Source organism: Cydia strobilella, chromosome 14, assembly GCF_947568885.1.
Source record: "Cydia strobilella chromosome 14, ilCydStro3.1, whole genome shotgun sequence".
NCBI classification, from domain to species: Eukaryota; Metazoa; Arthropoda; class Insecta; order Lepidoptera; family Tortricidae; genus Cydia; species Cydia strobilella.
In genome coordinates this window covers 8912374-8934202 of record NC_086054.1, presented here as the reverse complement: position 1 = coordinate 8934202, position 21829 = coordinate 8912374, and the positions used below count along the sequence as shown (strand labels likewise).

At 37.0% G+C, this 21829-nt stretch overlaps 1 protein-coding gene across 4 annotated transcripts in view; it reads right to left on the bottom strand.

Moving 5' to 3' along the window:
- The window catches only part of LOC134747102 (uncharacterized), a 108895-nt gene that overhangs the window by 42156 nt on the left and 44910 nt on the right, over window positions 1-21829 (bottom strand). For all 4 annotated transcript variants that reach the window (XM_063681670.1, XM_063681671.1, XM_063681672.1 and 1 more), the window contains exons 2-3: window positions 1575-1710; window positions 599-776 (exon numbers count right to left, since the gene is read on the bottom strand). In XM_063681670.1, the coding sequence (XP_063537740.1) occupies window positions 599-776; window positions 1575-1710 (314 nt within the window). The remainder of the gene's footprint in view (window positions 1-598; window positions 777-1574; window positions 1711-21829) is intronic.

Below are 21829 nucleotides of genomic sequence, written 5' to 3'. Positions count from 1 at the left end.
ATTTTGATATTAAAAAAAAAAAAAAAAACGTAGGGGCTAGCTAGCTAGGTAGCTGTACAGCAAATGTGGGTTCTCTGTTCATAGGTACTATTTCGCTCCAAACGGGAAAAAGTGTGTTACTGGCAACGCTCGTAGCACGTGGCTCGCGCTGGCAGTGAATGCGTTAAGGAACCTTATGTCTTGACATTTAGATTTTTATTCTAGACAGTTTCTAGACTAGTATTTTTTTATACAATTTTGGTGTTTGACGATCCCTTTGTGAAATTCTTATTATTAAGTTTGACATATCTATAATAATTCAATGTTTTTAAGAATAATAATAACTGCATCGATATAAATTGTTCTGATATTTAGATTAAAGTAATATTTAAAACTTGACAATTTAAAAGTGCTTGTTGCTAGGCCTATTTGAATAAAGAATATTTTGACTTTGACTTTGACTTTGGCCATGAAAAATGTCCAGACGCCAGCGACATTGTCTTATGTAGTTTGCACAGTTGTATGGTGATCGACAAAGCCAGTATCAGCGTCGAGTGAGCGTTTTCGTGGCCTAGAGGTTAGACCAGATAAGATATTAGCCAAATAGGTACTGACTGACCTCAGCATCGAACTCGCGCCACACCGCGAGCTGCCGCTCAGTCTCGCGCGCCGACACGAACAACGCGACGTTGCCAGGCCGCAGCGCGCGCAAGAAGCGCGGCAAAGACGCGCCCAGCACGACGACATCGTCGGCGTCCGCGCCTACCGCTGAGCGAATTATCAGCTTCGATTCCGATCTGTGGTAACAGGAGAAACATTAGTTTTAAATGTGGAAGTGACAATGACAGCTGGGTGCGTAGCCAACGTGCAATCGTTAACGCTCCGTAGCCAAGGAAACGCAACTGTCACTGTCGCACTAGTGGTGAAGAGTGATATAGAGATGACTACGATACGCTACGGAGCGTTAACGATTGGCACGTTTTGTAATATCTTTGTAAGGTGCGTTGGGATAAGATTGAACGGGTTTTCATGCGGGGTAAGATAAAATGTCGCCCGTAATGCTTCGGAATACGGACGATTTTTTGTCTTACCCCTCATAAAAACTTGTTCAATCTTATCCCATGTCACTTTGCTACGTTTGACGATAGGTTTACACTTTTCACTACTGTTCAGTGCGCATGACACGTGCTGCGTCATACATTGTCGAAGACTACGGCGTAGCATTCGTAGCAAACCTGACTACCTCTCCTGTAGATGTCACTCTGCCCAGACGTGTACGGCGGGATAGTACATCCAGTCGCATTAGTCCATGACTAGCCAAGTGGCCACGTATTGTACTACAATAATTGTAGTTGCAACACTACTGAAGAATCTAATGGTCTCACTTGTAGATTTTCCTGTGCCCGGACATGTACAACCCGGGCCCGGGCGAATGGCGATACACTACTGGATACTCCAATAATTTCACCTGTAGATCTCACTCTCGTCCGAATGTGTATGACAGAAAAAACATAGCCATTAAAAAAATTGCCTAAACTGCCTTTGTAGAAGTATTTGTATTGGCGGGATAATATTGGAGAGTCCAATGGTCTCACCTGTAGATCTCACTCTGCCCCGACGTATATGACAGGGCTGTGCATCTAGTCGCATGTGTGGGTAACACATTACTGGCCACGTACTCCTCGAGACAATCCAGCGCCCGGCCGGAACCATTGTAGTCGCAGTATACCACTGGAAAGAATAATCAACTTTAGTATACTAGTCATAAAGGAGATAATGAAATAACAAGCAGTTATCAGCCCAAAACGTCAGTAATAGTATTAGCGTGAGAAGAATTCTATTAAAATGTAGGGTGGTATTTCCAACATAACCCTCTGCTTTTCCCCGACTATCTATAAGTCCGACCTAGTACCTAGTTGCTAGACTAGTAACTAGGAGTTAGTAGCAAATAATAAATTAACGAGAGGCGAATAAGTTTTGCGTCACGACGCTGTTACCTCTACATTTTATAAGTATGAAATTTTATTAAAAGCACGTTGCAAGTGTTCGCGACTCGCGTCCAGTTATATTAGTATCTTCAAAAACTGCGATTAGAATAGGATTGGAGTTGTTTGTAACACTCAAAGAACTTAGCACATTAGGTGCAAAAAATTTGCAAAACGAATATTTGTATTTTTTAGCAATATTTTTCTCCATACATGAAGCAGCGAAGAAATCGTCACTTTCATCGTATAATATGATTCATATTATTAGTATAAATACGTTTTAAAATCAAATTTAGTAAATACATATGTATGTACAGGACACATGTCAAATCACACATGTTTAAGTCTGTTTTCATTCTGAACGCAGCAATAAATACATATCTGATGTCTGGCTTATGTCTAAGTTGTGTAGATAAGACATAAGAGTTGAATCTTTCCTAGGTCTCAAGAGGATCTCAAGTTGAAGTATGTTTACACTTTTGATGAAGATATATTTACTCTATTGTACAAAGCGAAAATGAAGCACCTACATATATATTTATCTTGTATTGTAAGGCCAATACTTGATGTATATATTTGTCTCCTAGAAACATATTTATAAGATCCAATCATTGACACTTTATTCGTTACCTACATTATGCCTACATTGCTACGAATTAAGACTATTTAAGACATTTGACAGGGAGCCATAGTTAATAAGAACGGGCCCAAAAATATTAGCAACCAAGGAGACTTAGTGAAACGAAACGAAATTTATGACATTTAATACTGCGAAAACGAAGTAAACGAACATAATATATTTGAAGGGTACACGGAAAGAACACGTCTAGTCACTTTTTCGGAAAAATGTAGAGCTCTTAATGAACTATAAGTTATATCTTTTGCTACCACTGTATAATATATATAACACAACTTTTTTTTAGTTAAAAAAGACCTGGTCATGAAATTACCATACATTTTGACATGGTTCCAAATTTTAAAACCGCGATTACTCAAAATGTTACTTAAGTGACTAGACATGTTCTTTCCGTGTACCCTTAATTTGTTTTTGGTCGTTTGGTCGAATAACGAACGAATTATTCACTTCACAAGATGTAGACTATTTTCTGGACATAAACAGGGTAGACCAAGAAAAGTCTGCAATGATTTTGATAGCATGCGCAGTGCAATTGTCATTTATACGTCATAATTTCATACAAGTTTGACGTTTAAAATAACACTTTTCTTGGTCCAACTATGCCTACGTGTTCATTCGCTCATACAAGTAAAAGAGCATCTATTTTATTTCGTGCCCTCTATATTACCAACCTCCATGGGACTCACTAATAACTTCACGCTGTCGTAAAAACAAGTTGCTCATAAAAACATAAATTCGTAAACTCCCAAACGAGTGCGTAAATTACTCAGGGGACACTGTATTACGTAAGTTACGAGTGCCATTCGCCTGTTGATTATACAGGGTGGACGTTTGAAGCGATAATATGAAAAGTACTGGTAAAGAAGATAATCATCATCATATATTTAAGCGTTAAACTCTTTGTCAGTAGAGCGATTTCATGTATGTCGGTCCTCTACCTTAGTATGGGACATATAGGTATAATGGATCATACTTATTGAAAATTTGTTTTTTTCAAAGCAAAGTGCAGGTGCAGATCGACTCTGTATGGAGGCAGAGGAGACGCCCCTGCACATCCTTACAGAGTGCCCTTGCCTAATGCGTACTTGTGATTAATCCTGGGCGGACATATATTGCGCCCGGAGGAGTAAAAGTCTCTCGAGATCAAAAAAATCCTGCAGCTGTTTGAAGTTGCAGGTTTGGATCGAGTTGTAGTAGGTGGCGATCACAATAGATCAGGGATGGTCGCAGTGATACGTAGGCTTTGGAGCCTTATATGGCCCCTACACCACAAAGAAGAAGAAGAAGGAAAAACACGTATACAGAAGAACCCTCAAATATAATTGAATAAAAATGTTGAAAAAATACCTACTTCTCTTTTATATCTCCGGACTCCGGAATAAAGAAAAAAGCTCAACATGCGTTTGAACCTAGTAGTTAAGGTACCGTACAAGTCCTCTTTACTTTACCCAATAAGTCTTAATTAAAGGGCTATTTTCTCAAAAAGTTTGTCACTTACACTTAGCAAGCTAGCAGCCGAAAAAATTCCATTACTTATACAAAAATTAATTGCAAAATATAAGCCTGAAAATATAATATTATTTTACGCACTTCATTTAAGACAATATACGGCGAATAAGTGCTGAAAATATTAGCTTAGTGATTCCCAACCTTTTGTCAGATTTTATTTGGATATTGGTAAAGGCGTTAACCAGAAGGTTGCTTCTAAAGTCCGTTGGCCTTCCGTTGGATCTACTATGACCACCGTGTCCACCATGCCTACATGCCTATATTTTTTTCGGAACCTTATTTCAAAATCTTATCCACAAAATAATAAAACCTTGGTCGAGAAAAGGTTGAAAAACACTTGCTGCTAACACAATTTAAAAATAAAAGTGTGCCTTTTCATGGAACTTACAATAATTATGTTTTACGACGGGTGCAAATTTGTTGTTTAATCCCTCGTGCTAAATAATCAAATTTAAATAAACGTTATTAAATATTAATCATTCGAAATCATCACTTAAAAGTCAATCCTACCAGCCAACAGCAAAACTTTGCAACAAATTTTCCATTCTTGTGGATAAAATGCAATTTTCTTATTAGTTTTTGAAGAATAAACAGAGCCTTTAAAAGCCTTAATTAATTTTAAGTTTTGTTGTACTTACTAACACTATATGGATCAAAATGATTCGAATTAAATAATTGAATTAAATTGAATTGAAAGCTGGTTTAGCTGGCTAAAAATATTATTATAAAGTAAACAAAAGTATATGACACAATTTTGTCCTGCCTTATTAATATCGTACGAAACGTATAACAAGCTCCGAGTTCGTCGAACCTTGGGTACAATGTCAGGCAGGTTGGCAATGAATCTATCACAGATGCTGCCGATAACATAAACAATGACATTCGGCGCTGCGTAATCTTAATCTGTATTATTATAACGTGTAAGTTGTAACTTAATATATGTATACCAATCTGCATGTATATACTATTCTGTAGCTTATGCCATTGCAATAAAAGTGACGATTGTATTGTACAATGTACAGTGAAGAACTACCGCTGGCCAATATGTGTACCTACTTAATGCAGAATCATGACATGATTGGAATACGTTTATATCGAGCTAAGCCGATTTAAATGACAATTGCCAAAATGGGAGTGGTACATTTTGATAGAGACACTGATAAGTAGAGAAAAGGTAGAGAGTTGAGGCAAAAAATAGTTATTTGTTTTATAAGGGGGCAAAGTTGTTGTTGAACCCTTCGTGCTAATATTGATACCCCAGCGAGCAAGATTCCAAAATTAAACCACGAGCGTAGCAAGTATTAATATAAATTCGAACGAGTTTCTGAGATCTGTAACATATATGTTGCAGATATTTTTAACTAGTGTCCAGCAAATTTGTTTGGAATATGTATGTATTTGTTTGTATTTGTATATACAAATATAATATGTCTGCGAACAGATCACCGGCAGACATAAGGGCAGACACAATATACATTCACAGATTTGTCTGAGAAACACATATTCCAAACAAATTTGTTGGACACTAGTTAAAAATACAGGTACTTATCTACTCAGTTATAACTGTTAATGTCAACGTTAACTGGGTATCCTAAGTTAACGGAAGAGGTCATTTCACGAAGGTCGAGCAAGCAATACATTCGTCAAGAGCGCAATAATCAAAACAAAGCGATTTCAATAACATATCCACATATGTTTACCACATGCTTATCACCATTAATTAAATAATAAAACAAATAACCTGAAAATAATAAAGACGCAATTGCAAAATAATTTTATAGTACTAATGTCGTTTTGAATTTCAGGTTATTTCTACTTGGAAAGTTGGAAACTAAACGTCTTATATGCAAAAAGGATCGCAGGCGGATTCGTCATTGTACAATTGTACATCCGTCTCCCGTAGTAAGATAAGGGATATAAAGAGTTATAATCCCACCAGCCAGAAGAAAACCAGCATAAGAGCGAGTTCCAATTACAAATAGTAGTCACTGTTCATGAGATCCATTTATACTAGGAGAATATTTCTTCGTGAATGACTAGGACTACATGACCCATATCCACCATATTTCAATTACAATGCAAAGTTTATCACAAAGTTTATTAAGGAAAACTACTACGATAATTAGAATACGTTGTTATGGCGCTCACGTGGTGAAAAACATAAAATTTTATACCGTTAATAGAACATGAGGACGATGTAAACACTAGTTTAATCATTAACCGCAATTTTTAATTAAAATTGTGTTTATTTAGATCTGCGCGTGTTAACAACAAACATGTGTTTTTTTTTGTATGGTTTTCAGACCAATAGACGATATCACATATGTTTTCAATCGAGAATGTGTTGCTTTTTCCTAAAATATTACTATTAGTTAGCGATGTTGTATGATATAACATAATTCGTCTAATCAAAATAAATGTGTTAACATAAAAATAAATATCAATATTTTGTTTTATTTTGTGTAACATTTAACCCGGAATTCATCTCGATATTTTTGATTTTGTCAAATCATTGTCAACAGGTCACATTTAAGGCCTACCCTACCCACAACAGGTGCGTTTGCAGCATAGCTCCGGCTAACGGCTACACAGAAAGCCGCAGACATGCTGCAATCGCTCTTGTGTGGCTGGTATGCAATAGCCTTTAAAATGGGTTATATAATTTAACTCATTAATCTCATTATCAAACTTAACTTATTATACGTACCCAATTCGTTCCCACCCACTGCTCTGACCCAATTAAAATAAATCCCAACACCCCTTACCCACTTATCTTGAGGTTTATTTAGATAAATAACTAGTTCTGTATTTGTCTACGTATTAGAACATCTCGCGCGAAGTCTGGACGTACTGGATGTGTAGGTAAGGTAATAATGGAATAAAAAGGAATTATATATTGTTGTAGATTTGTAGATGAGTGCCACTTGTAAAACCACGTTCTTCGTGAAAGTTGAATAACAAACGGTTATCTTTTGTGAATGGTGTTGATTAAGTATTTACTCAGAGATTAGATAGAAGCCTTAAGCCTTGAATTAACACTATCTAGTTTGAAGTGGTTTTACTTATCAAGTTTTAAAAAGCTATCTACAACTAACTACATGTTCCCGTGGTTACACCAAAAGTAGGTATTACATGATGCGATGGTTATGTTTATATCGCTTAACGTCGCAGATAAAACCTGGGTCACGTTTCACAACGTACTTATGTAAGTGAGAGAACGACTTATGTATGTACTAGGAGTTCCTCGGCAAAAGCTAAAAGCACTCGTAAAAGTAACACACCTCTTTTTGCGCTGGGGGTAAAACAATCTAGGTAAGCATGTTATACTACATTCCAAGTGTATTTTATCCTCTAGCAAAACCATTGAGTGTTCGATGAGCTTCGACAGCTACTTGAATATGTTTCGAAACAATGCAATTTTACGCTAAAGCTAAAGCGAATAGACGCATTGAAGGCGTCAACAAGTATTGGTTTATCGACATGATCGCAAACGTAATTGTTTCATACCGCTAGTTAGAAACAGACAATAGTAGATTGTTAACCAAAGGATGAAAGGCACCCATCCTTGTCGTGGCAGTTTGGCCAAATAGTCCCGAGACTGGAATGGTATCTTTAACCCCATCGCACACCCGCAGGAAAATTTGGCTTCAACTGTAATGCCTCTATAAGTATTTTGAGATTTATTTAAGTTCTGTTCGGACGATATTTGCGAAAGCGGTAAAAATTTTGCTAACGTAAGTTTTAACCTAATATCTTGGAACTTCCTACATCACTGCACATCATTAATCGACAAGTTAAGAGGTATCATTATCATGCTCATAGCGCCAAGAACGCGTATGTGTTACGAGCTAATGGCATACGTTGTCAAAGCAACATTCATTTTCGTTATATACAAAGTGTCCAGACTTAACATTCAATACTTAGTAGACAGTGTCAGATGTATTTCCACGTGACTAACACAATAGAAACAAACAGCCAAGTTACTGCTATTTTACGACCTAACTAGACGCGCGAACTAACAAAGGTATAAAAGGCCTTATGTAACACGCATTTAATACTTTACAAACGATTTTACGTCATTTCCATATGACCTTGACAGTTATGACTAGGAAGCTAACACGATGCAAGTACATTTCCGATGTTTTATAGAATTATTTATGGTGTTGAGGGTGCCAGAATTACGTAGCTGCAAATTATGCAGAGGGATACGTGCGTTCCAATGTGCAACAAGCTGCATATATAATTATCTAATACATTTTGAAATTCGTCGTCATCGTAGGTAATTTGAAAATAAAGTACGTAGGTATACCACGGAACACTGTGGTGTAGATAGTAGTAGGTACTACAATTAGAGTATTTTTCTGCATGGTTGAAAAATATACCAATGCAGAAATGCAGTTCTCTAGTACTCCATCACTAAGCTATGCCGCGAAAGGACAATCAGAAGACCGGCGGACAATGCGGACATAGCAGAATTTCATGGATTCCTAGTTGACTATGAAACTATAAAATCCTGCATCTTCAGTTATACAGTCAGCTATAGAAAAATACGGAATCCTAAAAATGGTCTGAAACGTATGCCTTCTTTCTGAATTTAGGTTCCATATTTTGAATTCGGTTCGGAGTTGTATCAAGCATTTATGCTGAAATAAGTCCAAATTTTTCCGTTACAACAATAAACGATTTACAATTCAACTCGGACGCAAAAAATAAACGAAAACACGTAAACAAACATTGAAATAACGTTATACCTCACCCTGAATGGAGATTTGCAATGTAAACATAACACGCGCAAATAATCTGGTATGGTGATTAGATTAGCAAAGCAATAACTTTACATGTGGGTTTGCAGTTTACTTGGCCTTGGACGTTTAGCTCTTGAACGATTTTTTTTATGTAACATTGATCGACATAGTCCAAAAGTAAGCTCAATAAGGCTTGTGTTGTAGGTGCTAAACGAAGATATATATAATATATAATTTTATATAAATATAAAACATCCATAACCCAGGAACAAATATTTGTAATAAACACACAAATAAATGTCCTTGACAGAATTTCAAACCGGGACCACCTGCATCGTAGGCAGGGTGTCTGTCTTCTCTACCGACACCGACGTCAAATAGTTTAGTAAATAGGGCTCAGGCTCACAACACCCGTTTGATGTGTTATTTATTTTTATTAATTTTTTAGGGTTCCTAAGACTCCGCTGTCCGTCTGGCCGTCTGTCCGTCTGTCTGTCACCAGGCTGTATCTCATAAACCGTGATAGCTAGACAGTTGAAATTTTCACAGATTATGTATTTCTGTTGCCGCTATAACAACAAATACTAAAAAGTACGGAACCCTCGGTGCGCGAGTCCGACTCGCACTTGGCTGGTTTTTTTTGTTTTATTCCAACAAAAGTCGTGCTGAGATTATTTGGCTCACAACCCAACAACAAATCAATTAGGCCACCAAATGAAGGAAATAGAAATATATATATATTAAATTGGGAAAGTTACTTATAATTTGTTGTCGTTTTTCTTTTAGTTTTTCGTAAATAACTCGTGGGCTACCGTTCACAATTTTTTGCTGTGGCCTACCGTTTACGAGTTATTTACGAAAAACTTTAAAAAAAACCTAGCACAAATTATACCTAAGTAACTCCCACTAATATATTTTGAAATATTGATCCTAGCAAAAAAGTGTACTGAATCTTTTTTATAGAAAATTCTATGGAGATTACTTATCTAATAGCCAATTAATTGAACTATTAAAAAGCATTCCCATGTGCCAGTTTTATAGATCCGCAAACCAATTCGAAGCTCGAATCTTCTTGCCTACATTTTTCAAATTGGCCTTCATAACGTAGCGTAGAGACGCAAGAAAATTCGTTGGAAAAGCCCTTTGTCACCGCTAGTCGGACCGCTCGATTTGGCTATCGAGTCGATTGATATCGAGTATCGACGAATAACAAAATCGAAACGGAAAATATAATAATTATGTATACGGCCATGCAACGACGACTCGCCTCAGCCAGAACAATCGTTGCGCCAATATTGACAAAATCATTAGTAACGCCGCTCGTTGTCAATACAATAGCTGACATTCCCACTGCTTAGCCAGCATTACTTGCCTTAATATTAATGCGAACTCATATAGATATTTGCACAGTAGGATGCGTCAAGGCCACATAATAAATAGCGCTTTCTCTGCTACTCCTACTGAAAGTTCCATAAGAGCATCTCGTTCGGTCAAATGGGGGAGAAGGTATTTCCTCTATATATATTATTGTACCTCTATGAAGCTACCTAAGAATTCAAATTACATATTTGGGCGTTTTCTAACATAAATAGTGAAAACCTGATTCTTTAAAATCTTCTTGGGCATATTTCTTCTACTCAGACTCGACAGCATTCTCCATCCTGCCATTAAGAAAAGATGTCCCATAATGTCCATTCCATTACGTCACGTTTTAGTGTGATTTTTTTGTTCTCACTTGTATTGTGCGTGACGTGACGTTGTAAAATACAAATTTTTGAGACATTTTTTTTATCATCAGGATTGAATATGCTAGTGATACTGAGTTTAAAGACTAAAAACACCAGGATCTGTGAGAATCATATTTTCAATAGGTATTTATTTTAGAAAACGCCCATTTATGATCACAACGTCGTTTTTAACCTCTTAGCGTATGCTATGCCGATCATTTGGACTACCTTCGTCCGCTACGTACTGTACAACTAGACTAGGAAATATTAATGCTTTCTCAGTTGACTTTGGGCAAAACAATATCTATAGTTAAATACAATTTGTCTGAAATATTTTATTTACATACAAGTATGTTAAAATGCGTAACCGAGAAGTATTACGCACGTGCCTCAAATATTGAAAGACCAACCATTGTTCAGGAATCAGGAATCTCTAAGGCGGTTTTCACATTAGATGCGGATTTGCACTCCTGTGTGGAAGCGGGACATCGTTACATACGCGCATAGCGCTGTCACGCTTATACACCGGAGCCACGTGCGAATTCGCATCAGTGTGATAACCGCATTATATATATATTCCGGCGAAATAAACCCTATTTCGCCAAGTCAAACAGTGAAAATACGATCAGACCATTAAGACCAAAAATCGGATTCTTTACAAATCGGATTCTTTACAATAAATAACACCTTACAAAAGATAATTCTAAAAATAATGTTAGTTGGTCATATTTTAATATTCTTACTGTACTGTTTTTATGTAAAAATGTGTGGTTTTTCTTTAATCTTGTCCTAAAAAAGCCACATTTTTATTATACGAATTTTTGACTATCCGGATTAGTGTCGTTCCCAATTAGTTCAGATAATAAAGGTTCTACTCTAATAATAAAAGAAATGAACAGTTAAAAACTGTCCTTACCACAACACAAACCACTATGCAAACATTGCATAAAACAAGTGGTAAATGTACAAGTGCGAGTCGGACTCGCTCACCGAGGGTTCCGTACTTTTTAGTATTTGTTGTTATAGCGGCATGGCAACATAAATACATAATCTATGAAAATTTCAACTGTCTAGCTATCACGGTTCATGAGATACAACCTGGTACAGACAGACAGACGGACAGCGGGGTCTTAGTAATAGGGTCCCGTTTTTACCTATTGGGTATACGGCACCGTAACAAAGGCGGACTAATTTTAATTTCACGTGTGTTACGTAAGCATCACGTTTCTTTAGCTCGGAATAGCCGTGGCCTTGATCGAGCCAGTCGATGTTTAGCAGTTACTGACTCCAGTGATATTCGTATTTTAAATAATAACACTGTGGGTTCATACTTATCTCCTCTAACATGCGGTAAGGCGAGATATCTATCTATTTGCCATGCGTGCAAAGTATGAGTACCGATATCGAGCAACGTGTGGATTATTGTTATCATTGAACAATTAGTGAAACCTAATCTTACTCAAAGTTGACAGTATTTTTTAACAATCGACAGTGGACAATTTCCGGGGTTTAATATTTAAGACATACCTACGTCAGCAGCTGAAACCAACAAGTTAAGATACAGTTATATTTATTTATTACCTATCTCATTAACTACCACTTAATATAACCAAACATTATTCCAACAAGTTAGTAGTAGCAAGTAGTTAAAAATGTAAGTCCATCTATTTTATTTCATTTTAAACAAAGCAGGATGACCGTCGCCCGCCATTTGCAAGGCATAAGATTATTTTATATTATTTACGATATAGGTTTCAGCATTCAGTACAAAATTTATCTGTTTCGTCCACCACTAGTTCGAAAGAGAGGGAAGTAATAATAATCCCGAAAACGGCAATCGGTATGTCGTCGCCTCACGTTGGCGTACCACCCATAAAAATATATGACATCATCGTGTTATCGATGCAGCCACTACACGGTAGTACTATTAGTTATTCTGTGCCACTACAGAGGTTTCATTGAATGTTTAAAAATAAAATTTGAAAAAGGACCTTGGCATCGCGAACTGCCACGTGGCTCAGAAACTGACAATTGAAATGTTTATCGTTAAAATTACGCACATGTGTTTATTTATTTTCACCACACCAACTGGTTAAGGCTCTCTTGATTGTTCAAAAACTGATAAGAAAGTTGCATTTTATCCACATGTGAGGCGAAGTAACCAAATGCAAATTTTGAGTTGTTTCTGGTCTTTTAAATGATGATTTTGAATGATAAAAATTTAATAACATTCATTTTGAATTGATTTGCTTTGATTTTGTTTGATATTTTACAGTTAGTGTTTTCCTGGTGTTGGCGTGGTGAAAAATTTTGTGTTTCTGTCGGTGACAAAGTTGTTATTTAACCTCTCGAGCTAATATTGATACCTCATTTTCAGGTTTCATTGTAAAACAAATAACTATCACGATTCATATTAATATATGTATATTAGCGAATTAACAATATTGCCAAAAGGAAAATTTTGCGTTTGTTTTCAATTCATGGTATACGGAAGGATATTTGTGGTAACCCAATATTCTGTTTTGTTACGTGGCGTGCCCGGTGTTTTGAAAACACCGATGTTGCCATGTTTTGCAGAACTGAAACTACAAAATTATTCTGCCAAGGATGAAGTAAGTTCGCTAACATCAATAGTGGAATGCTTAAATTTAAATTATTTATGTATTTATTGATTAGGTACAACACGTAATAGATACAGAAAAAAAATACAATCACTTAAAATCCTAAGAACTAAGTAATTAACTATAAATAAAACTAAACCTAAACTAACCTATAAAAACTAATCGAACAACCAATTCCAAACAAACCACTTGTTTAAATTGATTCTGTAGGTCGCGTTTAACTCTATTTTTGATTTCGGATCTTTGGAGGTAACAATTGCGTTTTCACCACTCCAGCTGGTAAAAGCTCTTCATTGTACAAAAACTGATATATAAGAAAGTTGCATTTTATTCATATGTGAGGCAAAGTAAATGCAAATTTTGAGTTGTTTTCTTATGTTTGCTAGTAGAATTGACTTAAATGATGATTTTGAATGATAAATATTTAATAACATTAATTTTGAATCGATTTGCTATTTCTATACTACCTATGACATAACTCTATAAAAAAAATTTTTACAACTTCGTCGCGAATTTATGCCATCGAATAACATGTTCAATCAATAAACAATTGTATCAATAATTGTTTTGTATGTAGATAATTGTAACCTTGAGTGAATCATGAGTTTCATCAAAACATTTTTAAAGGCAACTTTGACTGTTGTTATACATTTTCTTTAAGGATCGGTAGGTTGGCAGGCAGGTTTTAATGAAATTCATGAAAAGCTAATGCGCTTTGATAAATACGAAGAAAGAAGTAAAACAACATTTGGAGAAATAAGATCTGTAATTTGTTTAATACCTATACCGACGGATATGAATATTAACGACGTGCCTACTGTGACAAACATCCAGTGGCGGATTTGCAGTGTGGGCCGCCCCAGGCCTCAGGCCCTGTAATCCTTTTCTCAGCACCTATCACATAAACTGCCACTCCTAACACGCTCTAGTCTAGGCCCGGGCCTACTGGACTGGCCCTTAGGGCGCCACTGCAGACATATAAACTGCTACTCTAGTCTAGGCCCGGGCCTACTGGATTGGCCTAATGGCGCCACTGCAAACATATAAACTGCCACTCCTAATATCTGACCGCTCTAGTCTAAGCCCGGGCCTACTGGACTGGCCCTAAGAGCGCCACTACAAACATCTATTATGGGTTACACATTGATAGTTCTTAGGTATTTGGAACTAAGAACTAATTTCATAATTTTAATACAAATAAAAATGTATTGCTTACCTACTTAATAATAAATATAATTGCATGTTTTGCACAGTAAACATTAGTTGATAAATCACTTTAAATAAAATGTATATCTTTATATATCTACACAATAAATGCAACCAAACAGACCGTGAAATTCGCCGTACACACAGTGCAGCCTGGAAACGCTAATAACCTTGTATTTACTTCAGTACATTAGTTTCTTTTATTGTTTGAAACCAAAGGCATGCGATAGCACGTGTGTATCAGGTTCAGTGACAAGGCTTTCGATTCGAAGCACCAATTAATGACAAATATATAATTTTATAAATACGTACAGTCTTTTTTTATGGGACCCACTGACTATCAGTCCGCCGGACGATATCGGCCTGTCAGTTAGAACAATAATTTGACAGCTCCGAACAACTGACAGGCCGATATCGTCCGGCGGACTGATAGTCAGTGGGCCCCTTAACTCTAATTGCAGTTACAGCGATTTACAAATTTTATATGAGTTAATATGGAGTTAGTACTTATTTAAGTATGTCCTAAGAATCCTAGATACTTACCTATTGTTTTTTTTTCTCTACTCTGAAGTCTGAATACTTTTGATTTTATCGCCACGTTTTACTATTACAAGGATTTAAAAAGAAAACATTGAGATTGGTTCGGATTTCGGAATGACTAGTTAATTCTTATGTTACATATACAATTTTAAACTACTGTCGAACAACATCTGTTCGCATAAGTAATTATCACCTGTTACGTCACAGCGTGTTATCTAAAAAACTTGTGTGATGTAATGGAATCGTCCTAGACCTACAAACAAGTTCGCTGGAACCGTCATCGCCATGTTGTGAACTAGTTTTATCAGATGATTTAGATAATTGTCCGTAGAAAGATAATCGATATTTTGATACAGTGATAAATAGTTATTTGTTATACAAGGGTGCAAAGTTGTATTTTACCCGCGAGTGTGGAATTGAAACACGAGTAAGCGAAAGGATTCTATAGTTGAACCACGAGCGAAGCGAGTGGTTCTAAAATAGAATCCTGAGCGTAGCGAGTGTTTTAACACACGAGAAGAAAAATACATTTGCACCCGTGTGTAACACAAAACTTTTCCCCTCACTATAGCGAGGAAAGTGCAACATCCACAGGCGTCAGATCATCTTCATCAACTGGAATCACTCATTTTTTTACGATATTATAACAAAAAACTCGAAATTCTGTACTTTTACGTGAGAAGTTTTAAAGTAAAATTTTTGTTGTCAATGTTGACATTTCTGACTATGAAATGTCAATGATGCGTTTTGAAATTGCATCGACTTAACTTGTGCGTTCAGAATTATATTTAACATAATTATTAAAAAACAAACGTTTATTATGGAATTTTAAGGTTTATGACTTAAAATCATTAAATAAAGCTAAATCTGGTATTTTTTATTAGATTCTCAAACCATTTATTTAATGATAATTAATATCGAACGAACCATTATTATGAGCGTTTTACGTTTTGTTATCTGTCAAGCTACTTAAACACGCTCCATCCAAGGTCAAATTACTTTCCCCACTAGTGGATAAAATGCGTTTTTCCCCGCTTGTTTTAAAGGATAAAAGACGACTTTCCGAGCTAGTGAGGGGAAAAATATATTTTGTTATGTACTTATAGGAAACATATTTTCATAAACAATTTTATAACGATTGTGAAGAAATGTAGATATGTAAAAATTAAAGCTTCTATGTTTTGCCTTAACATGGCTTACCATACCTTACCTTTGTACGTTACCTACAATACTTAAAAATCTCTTATTGTTTGGTCCGTTAAGAGACTACTATTAAAATCACAGCGCGTAGTTACAATTTACGCTCGAAGATCAAGATCGTACCGTATTTTAATTAAAGATGTCACGAATATTGGGCAACTATTCGGTATTCAGCCTATTCGGCCACTACCGAACATACGGTATTCGGCCGAATGTTGCCTACTATTTGAATACCAAATATCTATTGCACCTACCTAAAAATAAAAAATGCACAATAAAAATAACCAAAAACTAGGTAGGTATATTTAGTATTTAAAATGTATTCTTGGGAAGTTGTTAAATACGAAGACCCTTTTTTAAGCATTTGTTGTTTACAAAATATATTATTTTTATCATGGGTCTGGTTCGGTCGGTCGCCGAATCTTCGGCGCTTCGGCCGAGAGGGGCCAAATATTCGGTAAGTTTGTTCAAATATTCGGCCAATATTCGGTAAGTCCATTCGTTATTCGGCCAAATCACTATTCGGGGCATCTCTAATTTTAATTATCTAACGCCCACCATCTATTACATCCGAAATTCGCAAATCGCATTATGTTAAGCTCTTCAAGAGTTTATTTATACATGAATAATTTGTCACTGTGAAGTGTAGGCGTTGCTATCCGTTTAGCGTTACGGTACATTTGCAAAAAACTTCTAAATATATTTGTACTAAGTACTAGTGTCCGACCGAAGCCGGATTTTTTGCCGAAACCGAAGCGGAGATTTTGTCTTACTTTCGGTCGAAACACTCGAAACCGAAACTTTTATAGACGTGTCGTTGAAAAAAAATGTCGGTGGCCTGTCTTTTTAGACAAAAGTATGTATGAACAATGAAACACCAAACTAAAATCGGCCAAGAGCACGTCGGACAGCGCCTATTCTAATTAAGAACGGCCTGGCCTAGTGGGTAGTGACCCTGCCTGTGAAGCCGATGGTCCTGGGTTCGAATCCCGGTAAGGGCATTTATTTGTGTGATGAGCACAGATATTTCCTCCTGAGTCATGGGTGTTTTCTATGTATTTAAGTATTTATATATTATATATATCGTTGTCTGAGTGCCCATAACACAAGCCTCCTTGGGCTTACCGTGGGACTTAGTCAATCTGTGTAAGAATGTCCTATAATATTTATTTATATAACTTCTTATATTCTAACTAAGACTATAATTAAAACTCACTTATTACTTAGATAACTATTAAATTCAAAATATTAAAAACCCCCACCGCAATATGAAAAAATATTTTTTTTTTCATCATTTTGGAAAAGAGATCAAACATAGCTAAGAACCACCGCTAGGAGACTCGCTTACACGTAAAAAAATCGCATCGAATTGGGTCCACCCGTTGGAGAGCTGTGATGTCACAGTCACAGACAGACAGACAGACATTGGCGTCAAAAATATAACACGAATATAAATGTTGTCCCCTCGGAGTTAAAAACTAGCGGAACGCTATTCGAAAATACAATGTTGCAAGTTTCGGCGCGGTCAAAACTAGGCGATAATAATGCTACCGTGCTAAGCTAAGCTACCGATTTGAAAGAATCAGGTTTTCAATATTTATTTTAGGAAACGCCCAGCTGATAGAATTTAGGATGTATTCTTTGCAATATTCTGTATTCACGATTTATCTTAGATGAAAAGTATCTGACTGTAATATATTGAATAACTATAAACATAATAGTCGATGTGTGACGAGTTTTAGCTTTCATAATGTTACTAGTAGTAGAGGATCACACATTCACAGATTACCTTTTTCTGAATGTCACAATGAGAATAATGGGTAGATACACAATACACATGAACCCGTCTATTAGGTATTTACTGAATTTTAAATATAGGTATGAAGAGTATAGATACCTACTGAATGAGAATTTTTATAGAACAAAATATTTTTAACAGAAGCCTTTTTGGCTCATAGTGCATTTCGTCGCTGCGCGTACAAAAGTCGCTATGTGATTTTTAACGATTTTTCGGTTTTAATGCCATTTTGAACCTTATTTCTATACACATATGCTCCAAAAACAGCGTGGCGCTTATTTCAATATTTAAGGATTTATCAAATGTAGGTATGTGACGCCCATACAATGAATGCTCTTCCTATAATCGCTAACTGGAATAAATCACATAACTACATTAGCTTATTTGAACAGCAATTACAGACGTGTGCTCGCTATGTGATGCTTGACACATAGCGATATTTTCTACAAGTTTATTTAAAAATGATTAGATGCGCTTGCTCCCGATATGTAGTTTCTCGCACATAGCGATATTTTTATACTAGTTGCAGTCGATGTTATGTTTCTAGACTGTGCGTTTTACTATACATAGCGGGATTTTCTTATAACAATCGAGTCTACCGTATATTAAACTATTATCTACTCTCAAGTTGTATACAGGTCCCTACTAAACATGATTATTTCATGTGAAGCGCTAGTGGCCTAGCTGTAAGAGCGTGCGACTTTCAATCCGGAGGTCGCGGGTTCAAACCCACGCTCGTACCAATGAGTTTTTCGGAACTTATGTACGAAATATCATTTGATATTTACCAGTCGCTTTTCGGTGAAGGAAAACATAGTGAGGAAACCGGACTAATCCCAAATAAGGCCTAGTTTCCCCTCTGGGTTGGAAGGTCAGATGGCAGTCGCTTTCGTAAAAACTAGGGATTAGTTCTGTTGTCAAGCAGACCCCAGGGTCCCATGAACCGTGGCAAAATACCTGGATAATGCGAGGAAGAAGAGTACACCCTAAATATTTTTTGCCTATATTTTCAAAAGCCCGACTTTTAATTGATTGCAGGTTTATTTCGGAAATTATTTAAAACTTAACTTTTTGAAATTCCTTAATAATCTTTTTTTTTTGTTGACAAAGGCCCTCCGGCTTGGGGAGGCATTTGGATATGTGGGACTCCCTCCTGCAACCATCCTCTCCTAGTAAGAGGAGAAAAGGAGATATACCCACTAAAAGCCACTCCGGCGCTCACCCTTCTGGCCGTTTTCAAGGAGGTGCGGGATGCCTGAGATTCTACTCCTTCCAGCGGCCCCGGCTTATCTTACTCCGGAGTACCCACACCGCTGGAAAGGAGAGTCATTGACGCTTGACCCACTGCCAATCGTGTAGCGCCGTGTAGTGCGGACCCCTACAGCCCGCTGGCCCTGCTAGGGGTTTAGGCGGACAGCAAATTGTGCCCATCTTCTTCACCGCCGTCTGCGCCGGTTCGGGTGCGCGTCTTCAGCTCCTACGCTCCGTTTCCGCGGCCTCCTTCCTTGAAATGACGGTGTAGCAGAAGAAGGCAAGCTGGCAAGGCTGCGTTCCTTTTCCTTTCGCTGCCCGACATAGTCATTAATACGTTGCGCAGCAAAACGTTCCCTAATCCAAGATCCGCCGTCATGGTGCGACACTCTACAGCCCAACGATTGCATTCTTGACTGCAGTGTGCCTCTATGGTATGAGATACATAGCGAAAGTCCTCCAGGTCGTCCTTCTAGCTTTGCTGCATCCGTTCGTGCCCTTGTTTACGCGTCCTCGGCAGTTCTTCGGGTGCAGGGAATTCATTTAGGGCCCTGCACCTGACCCTCTCCCTGTGCGCATCTTCGAGTACCAGAGCCTCTAATTATCACCCATTTTCGACAACTTGAATCATGAAAACAACCTAACTTCACTGTGATTACTTACTTAATAAAGCAATGCGGGAAAAAACCAATGACAGTCCATTATAAGACTGTCATCTGATATTTGACTGTTGAATTAGTATATAAGGGGAAGTTTGAAAGTAGCACCGGTAACGGCCGGAGAAGATGAGGAGTAGTATATAGGTTCGCGCCGTGGTATGGGCATGTAATGAGGAAAGATGAATGTCACATAGGCAAAACAATGTTAGGGATGAATGCTGATGGACGGAGAGCGGATGGTAGACCCAAAAAACGATGGATGGATTGTGTGAAAGAGGATATGAGAAAGAAACGAGTGAGTGCTGAGGTGACCAGATAGATAGAATGGAAGAGAAAAACTTGTTGTGCCGACCCCACATAACGTGGGATAAGGGCTGGAAGAAGAGAGTCCTTAAAGAGATGAGACTTTTTACATTTCAAGATTTTAAAGGCAACATTTTGATTACAAAACTAGAAAAAATAGTTTTTTATCGTTTTTCTCCTTGCTTCGTATATATGTATATTATTTGATTATTTATTGGGCTGGCAAATAATTATCAAACCAATTTAAATGAGTTACCTAGGTAAACATATTTAGTTCAAAGATATTGACTGAAACAAATTGATCATAAAGTAATAGTTATAATAAAAAAGTACGTAGATTATTGATTCACGATTAAAATTCAATTATATTGACTTACATAGCATTTTTTTCTGTTTTATTGAACGCTCACATCATATTATTAAATAGCCATGTGATGATAAGGAACAAAAAATGTATAGGGTCCTTAACAATTAAATCTAACCATGTAATGGTAAGACACTTAGAGGTTATTTATGACCCAAACAAAACTCGCTATGTGACATATTTATGAAAAAGTTTTTTTTTTATATTATTAAAACTGAAATATTTTTTCATGTAATTCCTTAATGTATGTTAAAGTGCAAATACTTTTGTCACAAAAATATTGATTCATTTATGTCCAATAATTATCGAAATAAACAGTTTTTTGTGTCTCCTGTAAAGTAGGTTAAAAACACATGGCGACTTTTGTACGCGCAGCGACGATTTATTGTACTCTCATCGGATCTAAATCGAAGTGTAGTTAGTACATTTAGACATTGTAAGTGCGAAAGTGACAGGCATAGTGACAGGTGATAAAAATGCAACCATGCTGACACCGCTGGACATTCTTGGGCTCATTCTACTCAGAATCGACAGCATTCTCCATCCTGCCATTTAAAAAAAATGTCCATTCCAATACGTCACGGATTAGTGTGATTTTTTTTCTTCACTTGTATGTGCGTGACGTAGTGGAATGTACAATTTTCATAAAACAATTTGGGACATTTTTTTATCATCAGGACTGAATATGCTAGTGATTCTGAGTTGAAAGAACCCAAAAACACCAAGATCTGTGAGAACCAGGTTTTCAATACATATTTATTTTTGAAAACGCCCAGCTACTCTATCGTAACATTAGAAACTGAGCTTTTTTGCAAAAAGTTTACGATTTTTCAGTCAATGGAGTGGACGATAGAACATCAGAATACTACTATTCATACATCCCTTTCAGTAAGTTAGGTCCCTAACCCCCTTAGGATACGCTAAAACCCCGTCTCTGTCTTACACAATAGCTAAACCGTTTGCAAAAGGGACAGGACAGTGAAGGACAGTGCCCCCCCAACCCAAGGCACTCAAGGTTAGAGACATCCGTATATTTGCGTAGTTACGTAAAATACGCATAAGCGTGAGGATACGCTTCCCGGTCCAGTATTGATCTCCATGTTCAGGGTCACCATTGTTTTCTACCCTTCTCCCTCGCACACGCTGCCCTTTCCTTGTCTACTCCGCTTCCTTTATGGGTTCCCGTGAGCTTACTACGCAGTTATTTTTGGCAGGGTTTGGCTTTACAAAGTTTCTATTGTAAGTGACTAGTCCGTAGTATTAGCAGACCTCTAGGTAGGCTTTGTAATACCCATACGCCAGTGA